This window comes from Hydra vulgaris, chromosome 09 (assembly GCF_038396675.1).
Source record: "Hydra vulgaris chromosome 09, alternate assembly HydraT2T_AEP".
NCBI classification, from domain to species: domain Eukaryota; kingdom Metazoa; phylum Cnidaria; class Hydrozoa; order Anthoathecata; family Hydridae; genus Hydra; species Hydra vulgaris.
In genome coordinates this window covers 52,662,501-52,676,004 of record NC_088928.1, presented here as the reverse complement: position 1 = coordinate 52,676,004, position 13,504 = coordinate 52,662,501, and the positions used below count along the sequence as shown (strand labels likewise).

The window sequence follows — 13,504 nt, the reverse complement described above, 5'->3', positions numbered from 1 at the left end:
AAAGTTATACCTTACTAAGGATATATCACATATCCTACTCTAAGATAGAAGTTTCTACCTTTTCTTTTTAGTGTGTAGTCGGCAAAAAGCAGGTAATTCTACTCTTGCCCCACTAAGATCTCTTTTCTGAATCGTACGTGGAGTACCTTTAAAATATACTTATTATTTTAAATTTTAATAAAAAAAACCATCAACAAAAAAACAACCAATTATCTGACAGAAAATGATTTATCGGGAAGAAATATAGCTTAAAAGCTAGGTCCAAATAGTTTAAAGCATAGTTTGATTAAAAGTTAAATGTTTTATTTTTTCCATGAACATCATACTCCTGTTCTACATATAGTAATATCTTGAAATTGTTAACTTTCTATTATTACTAAAAATTAATTTATTTTACTGTTTATATTAAGTCAGTTAATCTAGTGTATAGTATATACTTTATAAAGTTTATTTATTTTTATCATTGTAAGAAGTTATTTTATTTCTTCATTATTAGAAGTTTACTATAGCATTCTAAAAAACGGTTTATTATATTATATTCTACTGACAAGATCTTCATGATCTACATTTAGTTACTTTTTTTATATTGTTTACATTGTAAATTTGTGAAATGTAACTGTGGTTATTGTTTTTTTTTATTATCTCTATAAAAATGTACAACAAAAAACTAATGTAACAAACAACTAACATATATATATATATATATATATATATATATATATAATATATATATATATATATATATATATATATATATATATATATATATATATATATGTAAACAAACATATAATGACATTATGATTACAAAGAATTTATTTATAAGATCATCAAGGATTCATTTAGATGATGGCAAAGGTTTATCAGGTTAGTTTTAAAAATGCAAGGGCATTTATTTTTTATTAGAACAAATAAATATAACAATGTAGCAGTTTTGAAGCAATGCGCTTCAACTTATTCAATAAATTTCTGTCTAGTGTGTTAGCTGGGGTGATTCTTTGACTATGATTCAAAGCGATGCTTCGAAGGCAACTTAAAGTAATTAAAATAAATTTTATATAACATTAATTAAAAGTAATGTCTAATCATGATATCAGAATTCGATTTTGTTTTGTTTTACATCTTTTTGCTCAAAGTCAAAAGTTGTTTAAAAGCATATGAAACATAAGATGAAACACAAGATGTGTTTTAAATGTCTAAAAGACGTTTACTTGTCCATTAGCCGTCGCTTATTTTGGCTTCGCTGGGTAATATGTAAAGTTGAAAGTGTTTAAAAAATACGAGCTATTATGATACAAGTTTAAAGAATTGGCATACCATATTTAAGTAATCATTGTCAGTAATAACTAAATATATTTTTTTAGTAATAGATAAAGTATCTGCAATAAAGTTGCTTAGTCAGTTTTAACCCAGCAAAGGTATTTCTTTGTTTTAACGTTAAACTGAGGTTGACATTTTTGATATCTTTTTTTAACTGAAAATCGACGTAATATTGACGTCAAAAAACAGACATTAGATAATTAACCTAGTTTGAACCTTATATGAACGTCGATAAGTGACCAAATATAGTTGTTAATTTTATCACTAATATTCTATCAGTTTTCAATGTTGTTATTAGATCGTTAAACGTTAAACTTTGAACATTGTTTCAAAGTATTTTGAAAGCCACAGTCAACCAAATGTTAACGTTATTGATTATTTTTCAACCAGTTATTAATGTTAATACCAGGCCAACATGTAGACGTAGCACATTATACATAGTTTGAATCAGACTTGAACGTCGAATGATGACTAAATATTATCGTTAATTTTATGGCCATTATTCTACCTGTTTTTTTCGTTATTGTTGGGTCATTATATTCACGTTAAACTTCAGAAGATTATCTACGTTGGTCTGGCTCTAAACTTTCATAAGCATTATTGGAAAGCCAATAAAGACTATATAATACTAATTTTGTACTTTATTTTAACCTAAGTTAAGTGTTTGTAGTACGAGAAACTGGACACTCAATTTTGTAGGAATAATGTAATAAATTTTCAAAATGTTACTTATAATTAATAAAGTAAAAACAAAAGTAAAACTTTAAAAAAAAATGATTAATAGTGTTTACTTCAATGTCGAACTTTTTTTCAAAGCTAAAAATATTTTTGATCGTTCAATACATTCTAATTGTCATCAATATGACAATACCCAGCCGACACAAGTCAGTAAAAAGTTACGCATGGTTGCTGTTGCGTGTTTAAAACCTTTTAAAACATAAAGAACAACAAGTGCCAATATTGGTTTTCATTCTGTGAAATTAACTATTATTATTTACCATAAACACCAGGTAAAATATTTATGGTTTCACTGTTACGGAAACGTAGTATTTTATTATTCTATAATGTATTAATAAATTTCTATAAGGAATGTGAAACCACGGGTAAAAGCATGCGACATTCAAAATTGACTTAAAAACCTCAAAAAAACACGTGTTAAACTCGAATAAAGCTGCCCGTAATATACACGCGTTTTTGGTTTACGCCTGGATCGTAAAAAACACGTGTCTATACAGGTTTTAACTCAGAAAAAAAACTAGAAGTGCCGGTTAGGCAATTACTGTGACATACCACGCAATAAATTTTATCGGTTTTGTTTTGAAAGATATTAATGTTCAACCTGCTTGACTATACAAAAACTTTAAATTGCATTTTTGTATAAACATATAATTCATGTTATTTTTTATGGTAGAAAAGCAGACTGAACATTAAAATATTTCATAATAAAACCAACAGAATTTATCGCAGTCTATAAAATTCAATTTAAAAGCAATAATATTTAAATATTTTACATATATAAATGTATGATGTTAATTCGAAGAATTGAAGCAGCAATAAATAAAAAAAATTATGTACACATATTATATATAAATATTTTATAATATATAATATTTGTATATATAATATATACACAACAATAAATACATATATTATAAAAAAAAAAATATATATGTATATGTATACATTATATACATTAACTATATACATTCAGGGTTGTTTTGTGAGGAAACAACCCTGATAAACAATATATTGGCTTAACCGAGGGGGAATGGAAAAAACGTTATGCCAACCACAAACAATCGTTTAAACACAAAAAATATTCAAAAGAGACTATGCTGTCAAAATATATTTGGGATTTAAAAGAAAAAAATAAAAATTTTAATTTACAATGGTCTATTCTAAAATCTGCCCCTGCCTATAATAACATTTCCAAAAAATGTATGCTATGTTTGCAAGAAAAATTTAAAATAATTACTCATTTAAATCAAGAAAATTTATTAAATAAAAAATCTGAATTAATTTCTAAATGTAGGCACGAAAATAAATACCTCTTAAAAAATTATAAAAACAAATGACCAAATTAAACTATCCCCATTCCAAAGAAAATTATTTCATAATTACTTTCTGTAACTTCCCGTTAACAAAAAAAATATAGTAATTAAAAATTTTTTTATAATAATTTATAACTTCCTGTAAAATATTTTTTTCTATAAATTGAATTTTTTTTGAGATTTAGTAACTCTTCCTGATGATCCAGCAATGGTGAAACTTCAAGTCGAAGATAAAAGTTAGATAAGTGTTTTTTACTAATTATATATATATATATATATATATATATATATATATATATATATATATATATATATATATATATATATATATATATATATATATATCCGTGAGCATCCGTGAGCATCCGTGGCGCAGCGGTTGCGCACTTGCCCCAGAAACAAAGGATCCGTGGTTCAAATTCCACCTCTGGGCAAGTTTTGCGACATCGGTTAGGAAGGAGGCGCGAACTTCCGATTAAATGCTCATCCGCGGTGCTCTGTGATAAGACCGTAAGGACTTCTTGGGGCACCTGAAAAAAAAAAAAAAAAAAATATTTATATATATATATATGTACTTATAATATAGGCCGTTGATAGAGTGCCTAAAGTTAGCACTCTAACAAAATTTTGCTTATAGTGCCCCAAGCCCTTATATTGGTTAAAATAGCTGACTATTTTAATCCATATAAGGGCTTGCGATACTATAAGTAAATTTCGTTAGAGTGCCAACTTTATGACTAGTAGCCATGTGACTAGTCACATGTAAGATCAAGTTCAGATTTCATATATTTTAAGCTCTAATTATTGGGAAAATATTCGAACTATTTATTGGAAAATTTTTATTTCATTCATACTTTGAAGATGTCAACTTGTTTTGCATGCAAAGATATTTTTATGATTTGAAGATTTAAAATCAACAATTAAGAAATATGAAGGTTCTCATTTTTTGGATTCAATACACTAAAACAATTGAAGCTGCTAGTAAAATCATTAAAGGAAATTTTCTATAATAGCTCCACAGATAAAGTTATATTATATTGTTCTAAATATGCTGGAAAAAAATTTACAATCAAAGGCAATGAAAAACGTTAAACTTCGTTAGCGCTGTTTTAAAATGTTTTATAAAATAAGTCTTTTTTTTAGATTACTAATTCAATAATCATATAGCTAAACACAGGCCGATAGCATTGGGAGGCAAGGTCCCCTCCCACTCTCCCCAATTTTTTTTGCAAAGGCTCTTTTTTTTATTTAGAAAATTTTTGATAAAAAGTACTTTTTTTAGAAATTGATTATGGTGCCCCTTCACTTCAAAAACCGTGTCGTCGGCCATGATAAAGATTGTTCAAATATATTAATATTTGATCATTATAGACTAAACTAAGTTTTATTCTAAAAAAAACTTGGTTATTAATTTTCTTCATGAGTATTGTCACACTTTTAACAAAAAATATCAAGAAATTTCTTTTTTTTACTTTTTTATACTATTTAGTGTGATGAAAGCCTGAATTTGTTAATTTGAAAATTGTCAAATGGATTGAAATATTTGGTTTTATAGCAGCAAACTAAGTCAGGCTAAATACAAATAGTTCGACTCTCAACTTTTAGGCCACTCTACTGCAAAAAATATACTTAAAAGTATAACTACATTTTTGATAACATTTAATTGCATAAATCTGACAAAACTGTGTAAGAATGGCCCAAGAGTAAACTGGTTACCTCTTAATCTTATTAAAAAGCAGTGTGAGCAACAAAAGCAGTCTAAACTTCTTAAAATTTAGAGTGGCAACCTCCCTGTAATCCATGGTGCTTTTAAAACTGGTTTTCAATCAGGAAAGTTTTTACAACTTGTGAAACAATGAAAGCTTTGTACAACTTTTTCCATGGTTTTTCTGCTAAGAGAGCTGATTATGTTACATTACGTAACTAAATATAAATATTTATCTATACATTTTGCTCGTTAGGCTGGGTTGAAGACCAAAAAGTAGCAGACATTATGTTTAATTTGGGTGAGAATTAAAATAATGAAAAAAACTGCATGGATGGCCTAAGCGTAAACTAGTAACCTCTTGATCTTATTAAAAAGAAATTGAGCAACAAGTATTTAGAAGCTCTTCCTAAAAGTAAGCTACTAAAATTTAAGAGTTATGAGAGTCTTAAAAGGAACTAAAAATGAACTTTTTTGGTTTCATTTCTAGCTTGTTGCCTTAGTGACAATCAGACAGACGCCCTGATGATTCCATTTTTCTTTGAAGATTTGTTTTCAACTACTTAAAGGTTATAGAGTTTAGTAATCAAGCAAGATGTTTTATGCAGCATCATGATTGGGAGAACTTCTGCAATTCGATTTCACTAAAAAACTGAAATTTCTACGGTTAAAAATAATGACAAATAATTTGCTGTAGAACATAATTTTACGGAATTGAGGAGTTAGAAAATGTTATCTCAAGATGTAATAAATAAATTCTTGAAAGATTTTTGGCTTTTAGTTATTTGATTTAACAAATAAAACAACAAACTAACAATTTAAAACAAGTTTAAATTGATCTTCTTTTCTGAAAGCAACTGATATTGGTACTGAAAGTAACTGATATTTCTGAAAGCAGCTGATACCTGATTCTTGACTGTTAATAATCAGTCCCGAATCGATCCTATCAAAAAAAAAAAAAAAAAAGAAAGAAAAGCTGACTTCTTTAACAGATGAGTCTGTACTTCATCTAATTATTTCCTGCTTGTATATCTCTTTAAAATTTTTTTAAAATTATATATCTCTTTTAAATTTTTTTAAAAAAATATGATATTGTACGAAGTGTTTGATTATTTATTTTAATTATCTAACAAATGATTGGTTTTCTACATAAACCGGAAATATAAAAACTACTTGTACATGGAAAGCGAGCGATTTTTATTTTTTGTTAATGGAGGGGTGGGGGAAGGGAGTTGAATAGCATGTTTGGAAGTTAATATTGGAGTTTTAATGTTAAGGTTTTGAGTCTGAACAATAGAATTATAAGGAAAAAATAAGCACAATTTAATTGAAAAAATCAGGAAAAATCAGGGTATTTTGTTGCAGAATTTTAGCGGCAACTCTGCAAAACTTCACTAAATATTTAAAATATTTAGTGAAGTTTTGCAGATATTTTTTATCAATTAGGAAAATGTTAAACAGTGCGATAAACCGGAAAATATTCCCATATTCTCATGACATACCTCAATATGTTGTTGATTTCATGATAAAATGTTGTTGATTTCATAATAAAATGTGCCGAAAAATGTGAGTTAAAGTTTTGAAATGTCCTCGAATCATATTTATAAAATTTTTTGACCGCCATGTATTTGGTAGGGAGTCATGGTTAGAAACCATATTAGGTTATATCTTCTGTATATTTTCTTGGTTTTAATGAATAAATAGTTGCTTTTTAAAATTATTTTTTTTTTGTATAAACACTTACCAGATGAAAAAAGGCTTCCTAATTATACTATTGCGAAAACAGAAAGCTTGTTACGCTTCAAAATCTAACAAAAAGCAACTACAGCAAGAATTGTCAAAAAAGATTGGAAAAAGGATAGTTCTTCGCGACTTATCAAATATATCTGCTTATTGCGCACAAATTTGACACCCAAATATGTAAAAATGTATATATATATATATATATATATATATATATATATATATATATATATATATATATATTATAGATATAAATCAGGTTCGGATTTTCACCCATATTTGAAACTTCCAACTATAAGTGAGCAAAACCGGATATCCGGTTTTGCCGAGTTAAAACTTCCAACTAAGAAGTTTTAACTAGGGTTAAGCAAAACAGGTTATCCGTTCCGGTTTATTAAAATTCGAATCCGGTTTTAACTAACCGGACCGGATATCTGGTTTTGCAGACCCCTAAAATTTATCGCGTGATTTGTCACAATAATTATTGTCACATTGATGACAATTAGAAAATGTATTAAACAAACATTTTACGGTATTGAAAAGAATTCGACTGATTGTTTTAAAGTAATCACTATTATTCTTCCTTTTGTTTGTTCTAAGTTTTACTTTTGTTTTTTCTTATTAATTATAAGTAAGATTATAAAAGTAAATTACATAATTCCAAAAAAGTTGAATTTCCAGTTCCTTGTATTATTGACGCTAAATTTAGGTTGAAATAAAGTGCAAAATTGGTATTATATAGTCTTTATCAGTGTTTCAATAATGTCTTAGTTCAAGCTCTTAACGTTTAGAACCAGACCTAAAATAATCTTCTGAAGTTTAACGTGAATATAATGACCCAACAATAACGAAGAAAACAGGTAGAATAATGGTCATTAAATTATTAGCGATATTGAGTCATGATTAGATGTTCAAATCTGGTTCAAACTATGTCAAATGTGCAATGCCTAAAAGTTGGTCTAGTATTAACGTTCATAAATGGTTAAAAAATGATCATAACAATAACGTTAACATTTGGTTAACACTATTGTTATGATCATTTTTTAACCATTTATTAACTAATTTGATTAAGACGTTCAAATTATTTTCAAACAACGTTCAAAGTTTAACGTGAGTATATTAACCTAATAATAATGTAAAAAACAGGTAGAATATTGGTGACAAAATTAACGACAATATTTGGTCATTTATCGACGTTCAAAGAAAGTTCAAACTAGGTTAATTAACCAATGTCTGTATTTTTAACTTTAGAAAAAGAAAGGCGTCGAAAACATTTTCCTGAACTTAACCTCAAAACAACAAAAAATGTTTCCTGGGTTAATACTGATGAGGAAACTATATTTATTGCATATAAAATAACTTTATTTATTACTAAAAAAAATGTCTTTAGTTATTACTGAAAACGATTATTAAAAAATGGTATTCCGATTTTTAAAACTTGAATCATAATAACTCATACTTTTCTATTTTTGAGCACACTCAATTCTACGTCTAAACCAGATAACAAAAGCCAAAATAAACGGCGTCTATTTGACGAGTACAGGTCTTTTAGACATCTAAAACACATCTTGTGTTTCAATATAAGTTTCATCTTGTATTTCACATGTGTTCAAGCTACTTTTGACTTTGAGCAAAAGATGTTAAACAAAACAAAATTCTGAAATCATTATATGACATTTTTTTTAATTACATATTTATTTTAATATTTTTAAGATTCCTTAAAAGCAATACTTTAATATATATATTTAATATATATATATTATTATATATATATATATATATTATTATATATATATATATATTATTATATATATATATATATTATATATATATATATATATATATATATATATATATATATATATATATATATATATATATATATATATATATATATATATATATATATATATATATATATATATATATATATATATATATATATATATATATATATATATATATATATATATATATATATATATATATATATATATATATATATATATATATATATATATATATATATATATATATATATATATATATATAGTTAAGATCTTGTCATAAGAATCTTATATAATAAGCCGTTTTTTTAAAATGCAATAGGAAACTTCCAATAATAACAAAATAAAATAAACTAAAAAACTTCTTACTATAATGAAAGAAAAAAAAACTTTATAGATATATAAACAAATACTATAAACAACGTTAACTGATTTAATATAAACAGTAAAAAAAATTAATTTTTAATAATGATTGAAAGTTAACAACTTGAAGATAAAACTATATGTAGTACATGAGTATGTCCTTGGAAAAATGAAACTTTTAACTTTTAAGCAAACTATGCCTTTAAACTTTTTGGACCTCGCTTTTATTCTTTTAATGAAAGGCAAATATCGGTAAGAAATTTGCCTTTTTTTATTGAAGTTTTTTTTTATTGAAATTTAAAACAATAAGTATACTTTATAGGGGTTTTCACTACACGTATGAATCAGGGAAGAGATCTTAAAGGGGGAGGGGCTGACGTATCTGCTTTATGCCGACAAGTGCAAACCTATGAATAAGAAAACCTATTAAAGACTACAAAAGTCGAAATAGTGCGTCATCCTAATGTAGTTCTGCGCTTTAAGATGACGCACTATTACGATAAGGGCGCACAAAATTGTCGTAACTGTGAAGACCTCTATTATACGATTATTACGCATTGATTTGTATGCATTGTTACGTTGATTTTTATGCATTGTTACGTTGAAATTTATCATAAAGATTATTTTTTTTATATGCATAATATAAAGTTTAACACCTAATTTCCCAGTAATGCCATATGACGTTCTTGACATCAAATAGCAGGCTTTAACAACGTTTAAACTATGTGAGCATGAACAATGTGCTTTTGTGTAAATTTATTGATTAACAAAACTTTTACGCAAATACATAGTGATCTCCACATGGTTAGGAAATTGCTTTCTTATCTGCTTTTGCGACGCCATTTGGTATCACTGGGAAATAAAAGACTAATTTACTCCAACGCATCATATTGTTGCTGCTTGTCATAAATACAACTCAAAGTTGCAAAACTTGTCAAGCTAAAAATTGCTTTTAAAGTTTTGATTTGAGGCAGCCATGAAAAAAACTGCATTTGTTGTCCTGTTTACTTTAGTAATAATCTATTGCTTTACCATAAATAACGTATGTTATTTAAGTTCGATTAAACCTTTTCTATACTCTCAATACGATATTCGACAAAAAACTGAAAATCTTCTTATTAGGTTGGAAACTTCAGAACTTACCGAAAAGTATTCTGATTTAACAAAAACATGCTGGAAAAATACTTTTGCTCTTAATAAAAACAATGTTACAGTTTCTTCACCACAAAATGTACTCTGTTTATTTAAACCTTTAAAGATGGAAACTAAAAAAGAATTTAGAAAACCAATTGTTGTTTTAGGCGTCGGTGTTCATTTAGGACCAGCAGCTGATAATAAGGAGGTTTTACCAAAATCAGGCTTTAAGTATATTAGTTGGGAATACAGAGATAAACAATATAATAGACTACAAAATAACCTAATTCATGGTTATTCTAAAGAACATTTGAAATTAACTCAAGAATCATTTTGGAATGCTTACAAAAACGATTCTGAATTAATTGAAGCTGATATTATTTTGTGTGGATTTGATGTATGGCATTGTTTAATATTTGCTCCATTTAACAAAAAAATTGTAATAAACAGTAATTACAGATTTGATGGACACATAGGAACGTCATATGAAGATATGATTGAGTTGCAAAAAGAATTGTATAATGCTGTACGATATAACCCTGATGTCATTATGGCTGGTGGTATTCTTTATGATGTAATGTACCAACAGCATTATCTTGGTTCACATAAAATAATACCATTACCTGCATCATGTGAATATGTTCAGAGTCGAATTAAAAAAGACCTTCAAGAGAAAAAAAATTGCATTAATGAGTGTAAAAAAGCTGTCAACAAAACATTGGTTGTAATGTTTCCAAAACGTTTGTCAAAAGGTGGGGGAAAAATTGCAAATGAAATCATACAAGAAGCAAGAAAAAAAGAAAGATCTTTTGAAATAAAACATTTTGAGGAGTGTTTTCCGAAAGGATATAATTACTGTCAACTGGGTATGTATAATTTGTGATTTTGAATTTACTTGAAGCAATTAAAAATAATATTTATATTAACTTTTATGTAATGTAATTTTTTCTATTGCGCGTTTTCTCTTACCCACCTCTGAATCAAGGCCTTAGATTGGCTTTTGTTAATGTAACAAGCAACATCTGTTTTGCCAAAAATGCCCCAACACTTGTTATGCAGTTGTTTGCATATGGAAACTGCTTGGAACAATAATTTTTTAGAACATATATACTTTTTTTTATACATGAAATTATTTATGAATTAATAAAAATTATGAAAAGATTACAGACAAAAGTACTCATGTTTTTAGCTTGAGTTAATTAGAAACATTATGTACTTTGATAATGATTACAAATTTTATCTTTACAGATCAGTTTGATGTCGCAATCATGTTAGGATATTCTGTGATGTCATACTTCAGTTGTGAAGTAGCTAATATAGGTAATTTAATATATATATATATATATATATATATATATATATATATATATATATTATATATATATATATATATATATATTCTCTAATATATATATATATATATAAAAGAGAATATAAAAGTAAGTAAAAAAATCGTTTTTTTTTTCCAAAAAAGATTATCATCTTTTCATATTATTATAACTTACCAAAAACAAATGATAGTTGTTTAACAAAAATGATATTTGTTAAGCAACTATCATTTGTTTTGGGTGATATAATTTATATTTATATAGTTATAGTTATATATTTATAACTAAAAGAAATCACCCGCCTAAAAAAAATTTAGTTTTCAATAAGAAATCAGTATCTAAACCACTAGCTATAAAAAAAAAGTTTTACTTTTTTTTTATAGCTATTGTTTTTTTAAAAATTTATCCAAGACAAAAACAGTAAATAAAGTGTGTTACATTGTTATTAATCTCTTTATCTTTATCTGCTGTTGGACATCTGTTGGATTTTTTCCTTATTTTTCTATTTGTACTGTTATTATTGCTGTTGATGATGCTTTTTTTGTTGCTATTATTATTCGAATGTTACTGACATTCTATTAACAATGTTAGTATGGTTTTAGTTTAATATTAGTATTAATTAGTGGCGTCGCAAGAAGGGGTGCGGGTGAGGGGGTTACGGTCCGCACCGGGTAACACCATCAGAGGGATGACACCAAAATGAATTTTTCTTCTAAAGGACTTTTTTTAGTTTATTAGTTAAAAGGTATGACACCAAAAATTACCGCTCCGGGTGACATCAACCTCAGCGACGTCATTGCTATAACCCCTCTAAGTATCTTTTAACATTTCAGCATCTTCAACAAATAAGCTACATTTAATGTCGTTTAAAAGTTAAAACAATTATAATAATGCGGCAGTACATTGCGTTTTATCATTTTTTTAAAAACCGCAATAATAGTAATGACTAGAAAGTTTTTTTAATTAATAGAGTTTTTCGAGTGCCTTTGTTTTTATTTTTTTTGAACATATTTTTAAAACTTGCGCGGAGTGTTACTGCATTGATTATCTTATAGCCTGCTGCTACAAATAAGTGCCACTACGTCGTCTGAGGATTTATTTTGGGCAAGCAATGTATCATTATAAAAAAAACTTTTTTTTAAAGTTTTTAAAAATTTTCTGGTCCGGTTTATTAGCGTTCTTTTTAAAACTGCAGTTTTTGGAAGAAACGTTTTGTCTACCATGCACGACTTTTCCTTCGCCGAGCACGAAGTTAGATGAAAAATCAAAATAGCGCACTAAGTTAAATAAAAATGCAGCGTAATGGAGCTTAAGATCTCCTACTTCTGTATTTTAAATAAATTTACCGTTGCATAATTTATCGACGACCCCTTACTTGAAATAAGCACTAAAATATAAATAATTAGTTTGCTATCAAAATCTCAAACGCCAAAAATTGCTGGATCCGCCCGTGTTATTGTATATATAAAAATATGTGTATTCATATTATATGTATACACATATTTTTATATATACAATGTATGATATGTGATGTATGATATGTAATATATATATATATATATATATATATATATATATATATACATATATATATATATATATATATATATATATATATATATATATATATATATATATATATATATATATATATATATATATATATATATATATATAAAATACACTAACATAATTTACATATATAACACTATATAACACAGATATAATTGCAATAGCAATTCGGTACTCTTTTTGCATAAAATTTATCTCTAAATCAAAAAATAATTAAAAATTTTTCACACCAGTCTTTTTTTTAACTAGGTTTCTGATATAAAAAAAAATCAAACCAGCGTTACCCGGATTTAGCATATGAAACCATATAAATAAGCGGTTTTCATTAAGCTTAAATATATATGCTATACTTTGATTTTTTATTTAAATTAAGACTCTGCGAGGGAAAACTTTTAATCTTTATTGTTTCGTTTTTTGTTAAAGTTTGCGTTACGTAATTCCTACGATCCCTATGGCATATTTCACATGGGATACGGGAATTTTTTTCCGCATGTAACGCAT

General features: G+C 26.5%; 1 protein-coding gene across 1 annotated transcript in view; it reads left to right on the top strand.

The window, feature by feature from the left end:
- The first annotated feature begins 9,843 nt into the window (after positions 1-9,843).
- The window catches only part of LOC100203540 (uncharacterized), a 14,682-nt gene continuing 11,021 nt past the window's right edge, over positions 9,844-13,504 (top strand). The window contains exons 1-2 of the mRNA XM_065806034.1: positions 9,844-10,969; positions 11,352-11,423. Coding sequence (XP_065662106.1) covers positions 9,946-10,969; positions 11,352-11,423 — 1,096 coding nt within the window. The 5' untranslated portion in view covers positions 9,844-9,945. The remainder of the gene's footprint in view (positions 10,970-11,351; positions 11,424-13,504) is intronic.